This window comes from Mercenaria mercenaria, chromosome 7 (genome assembly GCF_021730395.1).
Source record: "Mercenaria mercenaria strain notata chromosome 7, MADL_Memer_1, whole genome shotgun sequence".
Classification (NCBI taxonomy): Eukaryota; Metazoa; Mollusca; class Bivalvia; order Venerida; family Veneridae; genus Mercenaria; species Mercenaria mercenaria.
The window spans coordinates 46,684,559-46,702,696 of record NC_069367.1 but is presented as its reverse complement, the minus strand read 5'-3'; the positions used below and the strand labels follow the sequence as shown (position 1 = coordinate 46,702,696).

The 18,138-nt window shown below is 34.4% G+C and overlaps 2 protein-coding genes across 3 annotated transcripts in view; one reads left to right on the top strand and one right to left on the bottom strand.

The window, feature by feature from the left end:
- The window catches only part of LOC123554235 (5-hydroxytryptamine receptor 2A-like), a 34,997-nt gene extending 32,630 nt beyond the window's left edge, over positions 1 to 2,367 (bottom strand). Inside the window, exon 1 of one of the 2 annotated variants that reach the window (XM_045344232.2) lies at positions 527 to 2,367. The gene's annotated coding sequence lies outside the window, so the exon portion shown is untranslated. The remainder of the gene's footprint in view (positions 1 to 526) is intronic. The other variant, XM_045344233.2, reaches the window with a different exon arrangement.
- Positions 1 to 17,178, top strand: part of LOC123554233 (26S proteasome non-ATPase regulatory subunit 1-like) — a 319,840-nt gene extending 302,662 nt beyond the window's left edge. Inside the window, exons 22-29 of the mRNA XM_045344228.2 lie at positions 3,895 to 4,009; positions 4,501 to 4,617; positions 6,678 to 6,780; positions 14,233 to 14,402; positions 14,685 to 14,861; positions 15,322 to 15,498; positions 16,138 to 16,264; positions 16,733 to 17,178. Coding sequence (XP_045200163.1) covers positions 3,895 to 4,009; positions 4,501 to 4,617; positions 6,678 to 6,780; positions 14,233 to 14,402; positions 14,685 to 14,861; positions 15,322 to 15,498; positions 16,138 to 16,264; positions 16,733 to 16,803 — 1,057 coding nt within the window. The 3' untranslated portion in view covers positions 16,804 to 17,178. The remainder of the gene's footprint in view (positions 1 to 3,894; positions 4,010 to 4,500; positions 4,618 to 6,677; positions 6,781 to 14,232; positions 14,403 to 14,684; positions 14,862 to 15,321; positions 15,499 to 16,137; positions 16,265 to 16,732) is intronic.
- The last annotated feature ends 960 nt before the right edge of the window (positions 17,179 to 18,138 follow it).

Sequence of the window (18,138 nt, the reverse complement as noted above, 5' to 3'; positions counted from 1 at the left end):
AGAGAAAAGTTTTTTTGTAATTTATTAGAATCAAACAAATTCTATTAAACTATCCTTAGATAAAGTGTATGATGTTCCAGTAGTTAAAATTGATATCATATGAACACAATATTAGATTAGCTACCATATTTAGCTGGTGAGTTATTATCAATGTAAGATATAATTAAACATTTCAGATATAGTGTTTCAAAAACATAAATTTTCACTTTGGAGTGTTTATATTTATACATCAATCAGTCTTAAGGTGTTTTCTTAGAAAACAAATGGATGGCTTTTCCATGGTAAAAAAGTACAGTTTTTAAAAAGAAAGTTAAATTTTGGAGAAAATATTCCATTATTTATAAATGAGATTGCAACAGAAACTTGGAAATGGTATCAAGTATAAAATTATTTGATAATTATTGTTATATATTTCAATGATTATTTATAGATAATACTTTACATTTACAATGTCAAAATGAAGTAAAAAAGTCACTTAACTTGTTAAAATGTAACAGTTGTCAAATGAAATAAAGTAGTCACTTACTTACAATGTTGTATTACTCTCCAAATATAAATGATTGTGCATAGAATAGATACAATACTGATGAAAAAGGAATTATTCGTCTCTCTCTAACCATTAAGTGTTATCCAATAACGAAATCGGGGAAATTATTTCAGAACAAGAACAGTAAATTTCCAATGCCAAAAATGATCGCGGTCTTGTCATAATAGAACAGAAATGGAAAAAAACTTATTTTACTCCTGTTTTTAATTCCATCTCTTTATATTTTATTTTATTTTTTTTTTTTTTGGTCAACATTTTATGTTGTTAATATCCAATATTTTATAAAATCCAATTTGATGAAGTCGTACTGTTGTAAGTAGAGGAGATGAGAGCTATCACAGATTTAACAGATAGTTACTGAGCAGGTATGTGTTCAGTGTATAACAAACTTCTATAGTATACTACCTGTTCAATTATAGATATACCTTTACATATCTGTCTCTATTTCTGTAGGATTTTCTTACTATACGAATCTTTTTCAATGAAAATTTATTATTGTTCCATATCTGTTTGTATAATATTGCCATTCTGGAAAATGATTGCTTTGCAATATATGACCATATTGTGTTGATTCGCTGTAAAACCCAACTCACTTGATAAATTTATGTGTAACTGTGTGTTTATCAAAAATCATTTTTGTTTGAAAGGATTGACACATCTTAAATCTTTCTGCTTAAATGAAAATCACTTTAAATCAGCAACTAGTTAAAAAGGCAATAAAACTTACAAGGACATTGATGTGTGATTTGTACATTTGGTATTGTTGGTACAGTTCTTAATTATCACTAGATTTTAACCTTTAGCATGCTAGGTAAATTGTCGTCTGCTGGAAATGTCGTCTGCTAAAATTGTTAAGTTCATTCAATTTGCTCCAAAATTGGAAGAAATATTGTCAGAGTAGCAAACAGCTTGGAACCTGATCAGACGCCGATTTAATCGGCGTCTGATCTGGTTCCAAGCTGTTTGCAAAGGCTGTTAAATTTTCCTGCAGCAGGCTAAGGGTTAATGTAAGCCCTACATATTTTCAGCAGTTTGTTGTTTATTCAGTAGCATGCACATATCTGAAGCAGTCTGATTCCAATTTGGACACAATGTATAATTATGGTTCTTTATCATGTTCGATTTTGGGCAAGTGAGAAGAGTGGGTCAAGAGTTGATATGAAAAATGTTATGATTATTTAACTATGTTTTTGACCAGCTATACTGTAAGTAAAATTTCACCCCTTGATTATGGGAATCACTCTACTAAAAAGTTTATAGGTATACAAGACATAAAGCTCAACAATTACATTTTAATCTACACTAAAGTCATGTTATAATGAATATGTACAGCAATTGTTTCAAAATGATAAGTTCTCTTTCTCTCACATATTTGTGACTTTGTAACCTCAGAAATCACAGCAGTAAAAGCCCAGAACTAGCATTAGCTGATTGCCAGCCCTAGAGCTTCATGTTGACATACACACTGACTCTAGCTGACCCCAGCATCCTGCAGAAAATAGAAGAGATTCTCTGCAATGAAATACTTTTTAAGAGAAAGAAAATAAGACAACATTCAAAATCTTTATAAAATTACAAGAATACCACTACATGCAGTCCTTTTGCTGGAATTTCTGCAAAAGTTAGTCAGCATTTGTAGCAAGAACTTTTAATCCAACCTTCCTGGAAGCTAGATTTATCTTGAAGTAATGCCAATTTAATGAAATATTAAAACAATTAATTTCATTTTTTTGTATACTAATGTATTTTTGGGCATAACATGTCTTATTTTAGTTTATACATTATGTGATTTCATTTAAATTTAAATGTAAAGATGGCAGACTTTGATACAGAAATGTTTGGGAGGAGCATAATAATGCATTTCAGTGAGCAATTGAGATACTCTAGTGAACTTTGATATAGAAACATTCGGAGGAGCATTGCAGAAAAACTAGTGGACTTTGATATAGAAACATTGGGGAGCATTGCATTATCACACACTGAAGAGTAATCATGGAAACTGACTACTGTAAAAGTTCAAATGACTTAATTAAATTAATATTTCAAATTGTGATTAGAGGTATCAGAACTACATGTATGTTGCTTCAAAGGTGGTTAGTCACATTTTAGCAACATTTTATAACATTTTTCACTTTTCATATATTCTATAAGAGATTTATTTGAGGAACAGAAAGACCTACTACTTATAGTTAGATTCTCATAAGAAATGTATATTTTATTAGTTTGGCAATTGGGATAGAAAAGTCAAACTTACAGAAGATCTCCTATATTAACTTTAAAGTAAATTAAGCACTCTTGGAACAAGAAATTGTAAATGATCAGATAGTTTGAAACAAATACATTACTTGACCAAAATCTGATTAACCACCTTTAATTTATAAACACACACTGTTTCCAAAACCTAATGCCAATGCTCCCCTGTTTCCTAACCCTAATGCTAATCACTCCCTGTTTCCTAAACCTAATGTTCATCACACACTTTTTCCTAACCATAAAGTCAATCACCCTGTTTCCTTACCCTAATGCCAATCACACCCTGTTTAATGACCCTAATGCCAATCACACCCTGTTTCCTAATGTCAATCATCCTGTTTCCTAATCCTAATGCCAATCACACATTTTTTCCAAAGCCTAATGTCAGTCACACACTTTTTCCTAACCCTAATGTCAATCACATACTTTTTCCTAACCCTAATGTCAGTCACACACTTTTTTCTTACCCTAAAGTCAATCACCCTGTTTCCTAACCCTAATGTCAGTCACCTTTGTTTCCTAACCTTGATGTCAGTCAAACACATTTTCCTAACCATAATGTCAGTGACACACTTTTTCTTAACCCTAAAGTCAGTCACCTTTGTTTCCTAACCCTAATATTAGTCACATACTTTTTCCTAACCCTAAAGTCAATCACCTCTGTTTCCTAACCCTAATGTCCATCACACACTTTTTCTTAACACTTATGTTCATCACACTCTGTTTCCTAACTGCTAATGTCAGTTGAAACAGACGTCTAACCCTAATGCCAAGACAGGACAACACTGAATCCTTACATAGCAGCAGACAGATTCTAAAAGTCTTACCACAGATCATCCACTAACCAGCAAGATGGTTACCTGGCATGATATCTTTACCCCTTAGTCATTCATAAAGTTAAAATTATCATTTTCTGATAAACCATTCTGCAGGAACTAATCAGGACTCAAAGGTTCAAAGTGATTTCAGCATATATATATATCTTGTACAAGTGCTGTTTAAAAAATCACATGAACAAAAACAGCAGAAGTCCTTTTCTCAGTATATTTTCTGAGATTTGTTACTTAAATTTTCCTGTTTCTTATATATTTCAGGACCCCAGAGCAATGCCCAAGTGTGGTTTCCTTGTTATCAGAGAGCTACAATCCACATGTAAGATTTGGGGCTGCAATGGCTCTTGGTATTGCATGTGCTGGTACAGGACTAAAGGTATGTTGTTGGCAAGGTTTTATTCAGTGTCTAGTATTTATTTTTAAAGTATGCAGTTCACAATACAAAATAGATTTATCTCTGACATTGGAACTGTTGATCAGTGTCAGTATGATGCATGCAGAAAGCTACACCAGAATAAAGACTTTTGTTAATGAAAAAGGGTAGATATTAGAAATGTTACTGCACTGGAAGTTTGCCTTTGCCTAATATCAATTTACAGCCTAATATATTTTTATTTTTTTGAATGCCTTATTTGTTATTTACAGCCTAAAATATTTTTTTGTTGAATGCCTTATTTGTTATAATGTGAAACTATTTTCTTATACAGTTGAATGTATGATGCTAAGTTAGGCATAACAAAATACATTTTAGGGAAGACTATATCTTTACAAGAGTTACAACACCTTGTAATGATTAACTTGAATGTTGTTGGGGTTTTTTTAACGGTACATTACTATTATTAATTTTTCACATTCTGTCTATTTTAGGAAGCAATGAACCTGATAGAGCCTATGACAAATGACCCTGTGAACTATGTAAGACAAGGGGCACTTATTGCTTCGGCTATGATTCTTGTACAGCAGAACGAGGTCACATGTCCTAAGGTAAACATATTGTACATTGTCTCAGCGTAATTTGTACTGTGTCCTTGGTGAATGAAGGAGAAATAAGACAGTTTTACTGGGAAAACCTTTCTGGGAGTTGTTCCAGCTCAGATTTCATTCCTGGTACTGGCTAATGTATTTCCAGGATTCTTTGAAAGTTTAACAAATGTTTGAGCATGCAAAAACAGTAGTGAATATGAAAACGAACAGAAAAATGCACTTTTTTTAACAAACTGAAAATTTGAGAAAATGCAGAATTTCATTTGATAAGAATGTATTAAATGAAAAAGTAGTCTCTTTCATTATCTTGATGGTAAACATTAACCATTCATTTCAAATCTTTGTTGGGTGTGCATTGCAATGAAAAGGCGGTAGAAAGTATCAAAAAAACTGTTTATGGACAATAGCTCTTTATAGACTTTTATCTGGGAGGAACAGTAAACTGGAGGAAATGAAGAATGGGAAATGTAATTGAGGAAGCCCCCCTACCTCTTCACCTGTTTTATTGATAAGATTGCTCATTTTTCTCAGATATCTTCATTATAACACCTGTCCACAACCAGGCTGATTTTGATAGAGGTCTATCATCAAACTAATTTACTGAACTCCTGTGGTATTTCCTAATCTTAGTTCTTCAGTTATAAGAATAGCCCGAGTGATATTTTTAGCTTGACTATTCAAAGAATAGGTCGAGGTAATGGACTCACTCCGCGTCGGCTTTCCGATTTGGTTAAGTTTTTATATGTAAGCTGGTGTCTTGGTAACCACTTGTGTAAAGGATTGGAAACTTAACAGACTTATTCACTGTAATAAACTGACTTACACTGCACAAGTTCCATAACTCTATTTTGCCTTTTTACAAAATTATGCCCCTTTTTCGACTTAGCAATACTGTATTAACGCATTGTTAAAATTAATCCCACAAAGTGGTATGTACAATATTATTGTTTTGTACTTCAAGTATATAACCATGACAACTTCGTAACTTTTGAGGTATTAATCTATGTCTAAAATATCTTTATCCTGAAATGTTAGTTCAGCTATACCAAGCGTATGGAAAGCTGCCTTTTTTACCCCAACATCCATGTCTGCACTGTGGTTAAAAGTTTCAATGCACTTTTACTTATCTGTTATTACATAGCAGATTTGCCTTAAGCTTAAAACAGTTGTTCCACATCATTACCAACATCATATGATGCCAGGGCTCTTTCTCCAATATCTTATGAATTATGCAATTGTTTTTACTTAGAATATGTATCTGTTGTAACAAAATGTATTTAAATCGAATTTGAAATATTTGTTCTACATGTATGTCATCACCTACATCATATGACACAAGGTCTGTGGCTCTAATATTTTCTGAACTTGCCAACTTTTTAGTTCGAATTTCAGACTAAAGTTTTGATGCACTTTCACTCAGTCTGTTATTACTAAATGAATTTGATTTAAACTTTAAACTGTTGTCAAAAAGTCCATTTATAACTTTGGCTCAGAATATTTCATAGATTATGCCCACTTTCAATTTGAATTTTAAGTTGATGTACATTCACTTGTTTATTACTAAATGGATTTGACTTGGTCTTCAATTGTTGTACATTGAGGGTGCTAGTTTCCTATCAAGCACTGACTGCCTTGGTAGCCCCACTTCCAATGCAGGAGGTCTCAGGTTTGCACCTAAACGGCATCATATCTAAGACATGATACTAATATCTTCCTCACTTGGCACTTAGCATCATGAAGATAATTCTAGGACTGGTCAGCCCGGTGTTAGTTTAGTGTAACTGGGTTGGGTATCAGATGTGATATTCCAGTGAGGCAGCACTGTAAAGTAGGGCATTATGTTCACTGCTACAAGTAGACACCATCATTTATATGACTGAAATTTGTTAAAAAAGATTCTGAACCCAAATACACAACTACCAAGCATTGAAATAGTCAAATGTGCTGATTTCCTGACGACAACTCTTATTTTTCCTTTTCTTTTACATCATAAGTCCATGCAGGTACTGGCCAAACTTTGGCTTATTCTGATCCTACAGCTTCATGTACTGAAATTTCAGGTTGGCCATTTCCGACAGATGTACAGTAAGATCATCAGTGACAAACATGATGACATCATTGCTAAATTTGGAGCTATTTTGGCACAGGGCATAATTGATGCAGGTAAGTAATGACATCACTGCTAAATTATGTCTCTTCCCCCCCCCCCCCCCCCATTTTCCCTGTCCGTCCGTACATCATACTTCATTTCCAATCAATAACTAACCATTTGACCTAGAACCTTCAAACTTAATAGGGTGGCAGGGCTTATGGAGTAGATGGCCCCTATTGTTTTTGGGGTCACTCCATTAAAGGTCACGGTTACAGGGGCCTGAACATGGAAAACCATTTCCAATCCACAACTTGAGAACCACTTGACCCAGAATGTTGAAACTTAAGGATGATTGGACATGCAGAGTAGATGACCCCTATTGATTTTGGGGTCACTCTGTTAAAGGTCAAGGTCACAGGGATCTGAACATGGAAAGCCATTTCTGATCAATAACTTGAGAACCACTTGACCCAGAATGTTGAAACTTCATAGGATGATTGGACCTGCAGAGTAGATAACCCCTATTGATTTTGGGATCACTCTATTAAAGGTCGAGGTCACAGAGGACAGAACATGAAAATCCATTTCTGGTTAATAATTTGAGAACCATTTGACCTAGAACCTTCAAACTTCATAGCGTGATAGGACTTACAGAGTAGATGACCCCTATTGTTTTTGGGATCACTTTGTTAAAAGTCAAGGTCACAGGGGCCTGAACATGGAAAACCATTTCCGATCAATAACTTGAGAACCACTTGACCTAGAATGTTGAAACTTTATAGGATGATTGGACATGCAGAGTAGATAACCCTTATTGATTTTGGGTTCTTTCTGTTAAAGGTCAAGGTCACAGCGGACAGAACATGAAAATCCATTTCCGGTCAATAACTTGAGAACCATTTGACCTAGAATCTTCAGACTTCATAGCATGATAGGACTTAAAAGTAGATGACCCCTATTGATTTTGGGGTCACTCCATCTAAAGTCAAGGCCACAGAGGGCTGAACGTAGAAAACTCTTTCCAATCAATAACTTGAGAACCACTTAACCCAGAATGTTGAAACTTATTAGGATGATTGGACATGCAGAGTACATGACCACTACTGATTTTGGGGTCTCTTGATCAAAGGTCAAGGTCACAGGAACCTGAACATGGAAAACCGTTTCCAATTCATAACTTGAGAACCACTAGGCCAAAATGTTGAAACTTAGTGGGATGATTGGACATGCCAAGTAGATGATCCCTGTTATAGTCAACCATCAGTGTCTCTTTTACTTTTGCTCCTGTCCCCTATTGACTTCTTGCCTATACGACTATGCACTGGGGGAGACATGCACTTTTCTACAAAAGCATCTTCTAGTTTAAAGCTTCTTTGGCACAAGGTTATTATTGATACAGGGGTGTTATGACATCAGTGCTAAATTTGGAGTTACTATTGAATAAGGTATTATTGATTAAGGTAGGTTATGACAGTATTCTTCTATTTGGAGACCATTATTGATGCAGGTAGATTATGACATCATTGCTAAAGTCAGAGCTATTATGAATTCGATGTAATGATACATACAGGGGGTTACATTCCTAAAGTTAAATCTGTAGCTGTTATTGCCAACAGCAAATTTTTTAGTCATAAAGGTTTTATTATATTGTAACCTTTTGAGATATATTGGAATAACCGGCATTGATTTAGTAAGGTAGTTGCATTGTTCCTAAATTTTGATGGCATGCAACAAAATATGGAGTCAAGTCTTGGAGTGGAGTCTGGAGTGAGATCATGGAGTGACCTTGGAGTCTAATTTTTGGAGTGAGATTTTGAAGTCAAATTAAATAGTTCTTTTTCATTCAAAGTTTAAAAAGTTATTGAGGTTAAAAGCAGTGGTATTATTGAAGAGATTTCATAAGACTAAATACAATAATGATTACCGTATTTTGGGGTGTATAGGTCGCGGTAATGTATAGTCCGCATCTAATTTTTGCTCTGGAAATGGTCGGAAAATTTAAGTTCTAGCGTATTAGTCGCAGTTAAGTTTCGGATTTTTTACCCAGCAATATTTAATATTTACCGGCAAAAAAGTTATGGCGGCGGCCATATTGATGCCGCGGACTGAATTATTATCAGAACCTGATTGGTGGAAATCGGACTGTGTTATTTTCGATCCCAACCGTTTCGTACCAACAGTAGTATCGGTAACAGACTACATCAAAGAAAAGCGGCTTTTTGACACTATTTGGCAGCAGACGGTTTACGTTTACATTCTGTAATTATGCAAGTTTAAATGTGAATTGTTTGCACAGCAATTATAACACCTTTCCGCGTCATGTAATTAATCGCGTTCTTTTGATTCTGAGATTAACAAAATATCTCTTTTTGGATTTTTTTCTTTTATTTAAAGATCAAAAGTAAAAAATTATCTTTTAAGTTTTTTAATACGCTAAGAATTAGTATAAACAATGTTTGGAATGGATGACGGATCTGTCCGGATTTTATCCAACCCGGAGTACATGTCAATGGCGTCCAGTAAAACGAAAGTAGAAACAAACGTAATTGAAATTGCAAAAACATCTTTGAATTAAAGTAATTCGTAATTTTAATAGTCTGTATGGGTTATTTACGATATATTTTATTGAAAGTAACCGCTATTGGTTGAAAGGCCGCCGATATTGATATTTTTTATCCATTTTGTTCGTTCGTGACAGATGCACGTAATTTTGCGAGAGCTACGGTCAGAAAATTGGCTTGAAAAAAAACTCTGCTGGCAATGTTCTGTCGTATAGGTCGCAGAAACTTTTTCAGGCAGCAAAATGGGTAGAAAAAGTGCGACCTATACACACCAAAATACGGTAATGTATGTTGCTGTTGCTGTAATAAGAAATATGACTGTCAAATTTAATATAACGTGAGACATGTAGTTATATTTTTGATTATGGGAATGATGATGATTTGTTTTTATATAATCATATTTACAACAAAAACTATTGATTGTTGCTAAGCATGTCAAAAATGTTTCTTTTTGATCATCTTTAATAAAAACAGATTTTCAAGATTATTCCTTTAATGAGTGAAGTAAAATGTATAAGAGTTTGTTTCTTTAAATGCTTCGTCGAATATACTATTTTTATCATTAATATTGTCACCTATATACACAAAAAACTAAAACTGCCTAATAATTTATATCGGCTTATGATGCATATAATATCCTATTCTGCACAAATACAAACAAAATGCAAATTAAGTGTGATTACAGTCTAACTTAAGTGTCTTCTTTCAAGACAATATACATTTTTAAAATGAATCTTTTTCAATTTCATGGACTGTTTCTTCTATTACCCAGATCTGACAAATACAGGGTTAGGTATACAGATAGTATTTTGTAACATTTCTCATAATTTTTAAATATTCATATATGTGTCTGTTCTTTCTTCCACATTAAATGTTAGGTCACATTACACCAAAGTGGCCCAGCTATTCTGAGACCTTGGCCTTTATTTGTATTTCTTTAAAAACCAACCACAAAATTAATGAAGTGACCTGTTTTTTTCTCTCTGCATCAACTTCCATGAAAGTCAGTTCTAATAAAATGACATGTGGTACCGCACTTTGCCTTTGTGACCAGTGTAGATCATGATCAGCCTGCCCATCCCTGCAGTCTGATCATGATCTGAACTGTTTGCCATTCAGTCAGTATATTTTTGGTAAGCACCCCTTTTAACTATTAATGGTACTGTCCAAAATTGAAAGATGGACAAGTTCATTATAGAAATTTAGCAGGGTAAGGGTTGAGTCTGAAACTTTGAGTTGAGACTTTAAACTGCATGGCAGACTTTCTTTTTGCTGTGGCATTATTATATCTTGACAAATTGTAATGAAAATTGACATTAATGTGGGGCTACAGAAAACATCGCATGAGTATGAAAGTTGATGATGATGATGGTGATTTTGATAACAGGATGCTTTTGATGATGATGTTGATAGCAATGAAGATACTTTCATTATAATGTTGTCAGTGAAACAATCATCAACATAACAGACACTATCATCACCAGCAGCACCACCATCATGAAGATCATCATCACCACCATCATCAACATTATCATCTTCACTGCCACGAACACCACTACCATCATCATCATCACCACCACCACTAACAACAACATATAATCACCACTATCATTACCATCATAATTACCATTAGCATCATCATCATATTCACCACTGTCAGCAGCATCATCATCATCTGTTATTACATCATCATTATCATCATTAGTTTTACTGATGTTTTTGCTGATGAACTAGATGAAAAACAGTTTTGGTCGAAAGATAACGGTTTGTTGTTGTTGTTGTTGTTGTTGATGACTTTAGAGACGGAGGCGGTTGTATTGTTGTTAATGATGATGATGGAAATTTAAATAATTGTTTCCTTAGAGTGTTCGATGATTTTGTCTGTTGGTTTTCAGGATATCAATGATGACACTGTTGATTACGGTAACATAACTGATGATATACATTTTCATCCCAAAGACACAAACAACAATCAGTCGTTTTTGTTGTAAACATAATTATAACCAAAAGTATAACTACCAGTCTCATATTATTTTAAGTTTGATTCTTATACCAACAATCACCATTTTGTTTGCAACAGCAACATACATTAATCATTATTGTATGTCATCTTATGAAATTTCACCAATAATACCACTGCTTCTAAACTTTGAACAAAAAACCAGATTTAATTTGACTCCAAAATCTCACTCCAAAATTAGACTCCAAGGTCACTCCAAGATCTCACTCCAGACTCCACTCCAAAAGTTGTATGCTAATTTTGACATCAATTGAAAATATGGTGGGGAGTTGAGATAGTGGACAGCATCATTGCTAAATCTGGAGATGTATTGGCACAAGGTATTATTGCTATAGGGTTTGTTTTGGCAGAGGTTGGCATGGCAAAATTTCGACCTGCCTACTGAGAGCATCATTAAAGCAGGTTGATTATTACTCTGTTGTAACTTTGGAATTGTGTAGGCTAGACATCATTTCAGTAAGGTGTTTTATTGTAACAGTGCTAAAGATGCAATTACAGGAGATAGACAAAGTGTTCCTGAAAAGTTAATACTTGCATGATCATTTCAAAAGCATGAAACATTTTAGGATTAAGCTATGTGAAAATCAAGTGTAATGTCTATGAAGTAGAAAAAATCATTGACAATATGTTTTATCAAATTATGCTAGAACAGAATCTAACATTATTCTTCAGTTAGGAATGCTATTAAAACTAATAATCATAATACTGAAATATACATAAAATACTTTTGTTTGGCAGAAATGTTAGGTGTGTTGATTTCAGTGGCTTGAAGAGCTACTGTTTTTATCCTATGGTAATAAAATGGATATAAAAAGTATTTAATCAAACACTTAATTGGCAGTTTTATGATGGAAAACACCTTCATTGAATGGTTAAAACAAGGTTAGCAGATCAAATATTGGTCTGTAACCTATTTCTCATAGATACCAGTAATTTATTGGGTCTTATCAATTTTGGCCATTATATTGATGATTTTACCTAGTTCATTACTTACTGATATTTAAATTACCAATGTTTCTGATAGGTTCAACTAGCTCCTAGACAATGATATATCATTTTTTTAATTTTTATTTTTAAAATTATGAATGTACTCAGTCTATACCCTATGTCCAGTATCATATTACAATCAGTTCCCTGAGAAAATCTCTAAAATAGACTGGCATTTGTCACTATTACATAAAATAAAAGAAAAATTATGAAAGTTGAAATTTTGCATCAAATTCTTTATTATCAGTCCAGTAGCTTAAGTCTAGTGCAGGAGGTGAAATAAACATATTTTTAAAGTTGGAGCTGCAAATTTTGATCATAACAGTTTCTAATATCTTTGTCAATTTCTGTAGACATTTTAGAAGTTACTTTAGACACGGCAGCCTATTCAACTTGCTAGTTTAATCCTCTTGTCAGTCATGTTAACCCTTTCCCTGCTAAATTTCTATAATAAATTCTTACATCTTTCAATTTGGACAGTACCATTTGCTGTTAAAAGGGGTGCATACCAAAATGGTGAACAGTGTAGATCATGATCAGACTGCACAGATGTGCAGGCTGATCATGATCTACACTGGTGGCAAAGGCAGAATCAACTGTGTCCAGAATGATAAGGGTTAAAAGCAGTCAACAGATTACACTGTTTACATCTATCACATGATGTAAGCCTGAAAATTGAATGAAATGTTTTGTACATCTCTGCTGTAAGCCATTTGATGCAGTAAGGAACTTATATCAGACATGACTTGCTAGGCACTGCACGGTATGGCAGAGCTTTTCATCATTCTTAGATAATATCAGATTTCTTTCTCTTTCATTCCAATTTATCTGTTTTTTGATTGCCTTAGAATAATCTTGAAGACAAATGATAGATTTTTAGTATATACTAACCTGTCCCAATGGAAAAAACTGAACATGATTGTCAATTTACAGCCAGTTAACATCAGCCAGACAGAAATTTCTCTTGGGAGACTTTAAAAAAAGAGAAGATGTACCAAATGAATGCTAAGATGATTTATATTAAGAATGGCTGCATTTCTTCTATATATGATTATGTGAATTTAAAAAAGTGCAATAAAATGTGTCTGTAAAAAACTACAAGCTTCCTCTTATAGTCTGAAACTGGTCTCTAAACTTAGTTAATAATCTTTTAGCTTAGAAAAATAACTTTGTTGCCATCACCTGATTGGTTGTTTCTTTGCACAGTTTTGAATTAGACCAATGGAAAGACTGCAATTTGAGACTGGTATCTGAAAACTGAAAAGAGTTCCTGGTCAGTAACTAAAACATATGGACCTACTACCTTCAAACTTCATATGGTGGTTGACCAGTCAGATTACCCCTTTTGTTACTTGGAGAGTAGGTCAAAGGTCATGGTCACATTGACATGGAGACTGAACATGATTTTTTTATTTATCAGTGTAGAATTATTCCACTGACACCAAACTTCATATGATGATATTGTGTTACCAGCAGATAACCATTGATTTGGAGGTCAGTGTATCAAAGGTCAAGGTCATGACTTTTAAACTCATAATGATTGCTGATCAAAATGTAAAGTACTCTTGGTCTTTGACCTCAAACCTTTCATAAGATAGTTGCCTTTTGCCAATAAATAACATATATTTTAGGGGTGTTAGTATGCCTATGTTTGGTCAAAGTGATCTCAAGGCAGAAACCAGCTTTCATTCAATAACTGAAAATTGCATCCCCAGATTCATTCAGCAGACTATCTTTCAGGATATTTGTGTGGTACCAAGACCTGTGGTCTAAAATTTATTACAGTCATTTTAGTGATATTCTATTTCAGATTTCATGCACAGTTTGTAAATGGCAATTATAGATAATTTAAATGGCTCATTGGTTATTCTGGTATAAATGGAGAAACAGTGTTGATAAATGAAAGTGGCAGTGTCTGAGATTTATAGTAATAAAATATTTTAAATGTATTACAGGTGGAAGAAATATGACAATATCGTTACAGTCAAGGACGGGACACAGTAATCTGGAGGCTATAGTGGGTATCCTGGTCTTCTCGCAGTTCTGGTTCTGGTACCCGCTAACACACTTCCTGTCACTGTCGTTTACACCCACATGTACAATTGGTCTAAACAGTGACCTTAAGGTGAGTCCACATTTTAAATTTTGATTCCTTCCTTGCTTGTAAGTCTGCACTTCTCAAAATTGATTGGTATCCCATAAACCTTTGAGGACAAGTGCATAGTCACAAAGTAATTGGTGGTTGAATGTTACATTCGGACACAATTTGCCATCTGCCTTTGTTTTAAGATATGAAAGTCACTAATAACTTTTTCAACTATTTCTCAGCATCAGCAATCATCAAAGTCATGGTTTTTTTTTTCTGAAAATTCTTTCTTCTTAATAATAATGTAATTTCAATATTTAGATGCCAAAGGTGGAAATGAGATCAAATGCAAAGCCGTCAACATTTGCTTACACACCAAATCTGGAGGAGAAGAAAGAAAATAAGAAAGACAAAGTAGAGACTGCCATCCTGAGTATAACAGCAAAACAGAAGAAGAAAGAAGCAGAAAAGAAGAAAGATGAAGAAAAAATGGAAGTGGTAAGTAAAATTAAACCTTACAATGTGCAGGTTTTAGCATTAAGATATATTTATACATAAATTACATGGAAACACTAAGAAATAATATTGTTTGGTTTCAGTTAAATGTAAAAAATTACTGATTTTATTGTTGTTTGAGATCATAAGATAAGATAGTTTATTAGAGTCCCACTTTCCATGATACATATGCTATACATTATTAACATAGGATTTATCAAGGAAACTTTTCTTAAAATAGAAATACGAGAGACTACATACATTAATTTTGTTTTTTTAGTAAGTGAAAATGTCACAATCGTGATCATTGTCATAATCTTTTTTTTTGCGGAACATTGAGATAAGCTGATATATGAAAGCTTCAGTAAAAGAAAACAGCCTAATAGAAAAATAAGGTCTTTGTGCCCGCTTCCTACTCATTTAGAATGAGGTGGATAAGACAGCTTTGCATGCTTTATTTCAGGATGAGAAAGCAGATGACAGTACAGAGAAGAAACCAGCAGAGAAAACTGAAAAGATGGAAACAGACAAAGAAAAAGAAAAGGAAAAAGATGGAGAGAAAGAAAAAGAAGAGAAGAAGAAAGAACCAGAACCAAACTTTGAAATATTGAACAACCCAGCTCGTACCATGAGAGCACAGGTATGATTGTTTTGGACTTCTTGTTTGTTTTTGCTTTTTATACGCTCATTAGACATATTATGTGATCACATGTCCATTCTTTAACAAAAGCAGTTCTTATTCAGTGTTCACCAAACTTGGTCACTATGTTAATGGGCCTATTATCCTGGCCAAGTTTTTTAATCAGCTGGATTGAAGTTATGGACCTTCAGTTAAATTGAAAAGTGTCCGCCTTACTACGAAAGTAGTTTGTATCGTATGTTAACAAAACTGGGTTACAATGTTTATAGACCTAATATATTGACCTTGTTTGATAACAATCACTGACTTAAAATCTCATGCCCCTCACCGATGTAGGTTTGAGCCTCACTCGGGGCATTGAGTTCTTAATGTGAGGAAGTCATCCAGCTGGCTTACGGAATGGTTTTACCCAGGTTCCCGCTCGTGATGAAATAATGCACGGAGGGGCACTTGGGGTCTTCCTCCACCATCAAAGCTGTAAAGTTGCCGTATGACCTATAATTGTGTCGGTGCGATGTTAAACTAAACAAAACAAAACAAAGATAACTGCACATTTGGGTATCCTTTGACTGCTATTTGTTCCTAGTTAAATGGTAGCAAAATAAAATTTAAACAGCTTATGTCCATTTATGCTTTCAGTTGAAGGTTCTTACAATGACAGAAGGAAGTCGTTACACACCACTCAAGGACATCTGTAACGGAGGAATTATTTTAATGAAGGATGTTAAACCTGGAGAGAAGGAAGAAATAGTGGAACCAGTCATTGGTTAGTATATTGACATGGTAGAAATATTAGCATGGTACAATAGCACCAAATCACTGCCCAATTTCTTTGGTTCCACAGATAAGGGTAATGCCTGAAGTATCATTTTGCCATTACAATTGTTAAAGTCCAGAAGAGCTGAAAAAATATTTTAAATATGAAGTAAATGGAGCCACATTTCCTTGTTGTGTATTTAAATTTTTACCTCTGTTCGAACAGTTACCATGTTTTTTTAATGCAAAATATTTTTTTCTCACAATTTCTTGCATTTTTCTATGTATAAGTAAAGAACACAGTTGAACTTCCTACTTATCAAATGTACCTTCCCTTCTTTGTAACTCATAAGGCAGCATTTCTTTGGCCTAATATAGACTTATAATATAGATTGCTAATAAAAAAAGAGCTTTTTTGTCTGAAAAAAAATGGATAGTAGATTTCTACTTACTTAACTGAAGCTTTTCTCAATTTCAGCGGGTGGACCTAAAGTTGAAGAAGAGGAGGAGCCTGAGCCACCAGAGCCATTTGAATGGACAGAAGATTAAATAAGCTGCACCTACCTGTAGTTTAAAGCTCTTGACATTTACAGCACACAACATAGCATCAGGAGAAGCTAGCCTATGAACATTCTGATAGAATTTCTATATTTCTTGTGACTTATACAATCATTTATGGATTACTTAATCTATATTGTGAAGAAAAAATGTGTTTTTAAATTAGCAAAACTGGAAAAGGAGAACAATGTAGAAGGGTTATACATTCAAATTATTTATATCTGATACACTTTAGGGGATTTAGTGTGCTTTACTAAACTTTCTTTTGAAAGTGTTTATGTAACAAACAAAATTAGAATAATATGCTTTTTGTCTTGATAAAATATTGTGACCAGGCTTCTTACAAATAAAAAACTTTACAGCTAATTTTTGTAGCCTTTTTAGCACACCTGGGTAGAAAGTGCTCAGGGTGAGCTGTTACAGTCAACAAAACTAATAGAAATGTAACACATAAGACCTTGTTTCTTGAACAGTAATACTAAAGAAATTTACTCAGAATGTGTGTGGCAGTACCTTGTTTTTTAAAGGAGACAAGTGTTCTTAACCTTGCTTTCTAATGGAGAGATGTTTTTATGCCCCCGAAGGGAGGCATATAGTTTTTGAACCGTCTGTCGGTCTGTCAGTCTGTCCGCATTTTTCGTGTCCGGTCCATATCTTTGTCATCGATGGATGGATTTTCAAATAACTTGGCATGAATGTGTACCACAGTAAGACGACGTGTCGCGCGCAAGACCCAGGTCCGTAGCTCAAAGGTCAAGGTCACACTTAGACATTAAAGGATAGTGCATTGATGGGCGTGTCCGGTCCATATCTTTGTCATCGATGGATGGATTTTCAAATAACTTGGCATGAATGTGTACCACAGTAAGACGACATGTCGCGCGCAAGACCCAGGTCCGTAGCTCAAAGGTCAAGGTCACACTTAGACATTAAAGGTTATTGCATTGATGGGCGTGTCCGGTCCATATCTTTGTCATCGATGGATGGATTTTCAAATAACTTGGCATGAATGTTTACCACAGTAAGACGATGTGTCGCGCGCAAGACCCAGGTCCGTACCTCAAAGGTCAAGGTCACACTTAGACATTAAGGGATAGTGCATTGATGGGCGTGTCCGGTCCATATCTTTGTCATCGATGGATGGATTTTCAAATAACTTGGCATGAATGTGTACCACAGTAAGACGACGTGTCGTGCGCAAGACCCAGGTCCGTATCTCAAAGGTCAAGGTCACACTTAGACATTAAGGGATAGTGCATTGATGGGCGTGTCCGGTCCATATCTTTGTCATCGATGGATGGATTTTGAAATAACTTGGCATGAATC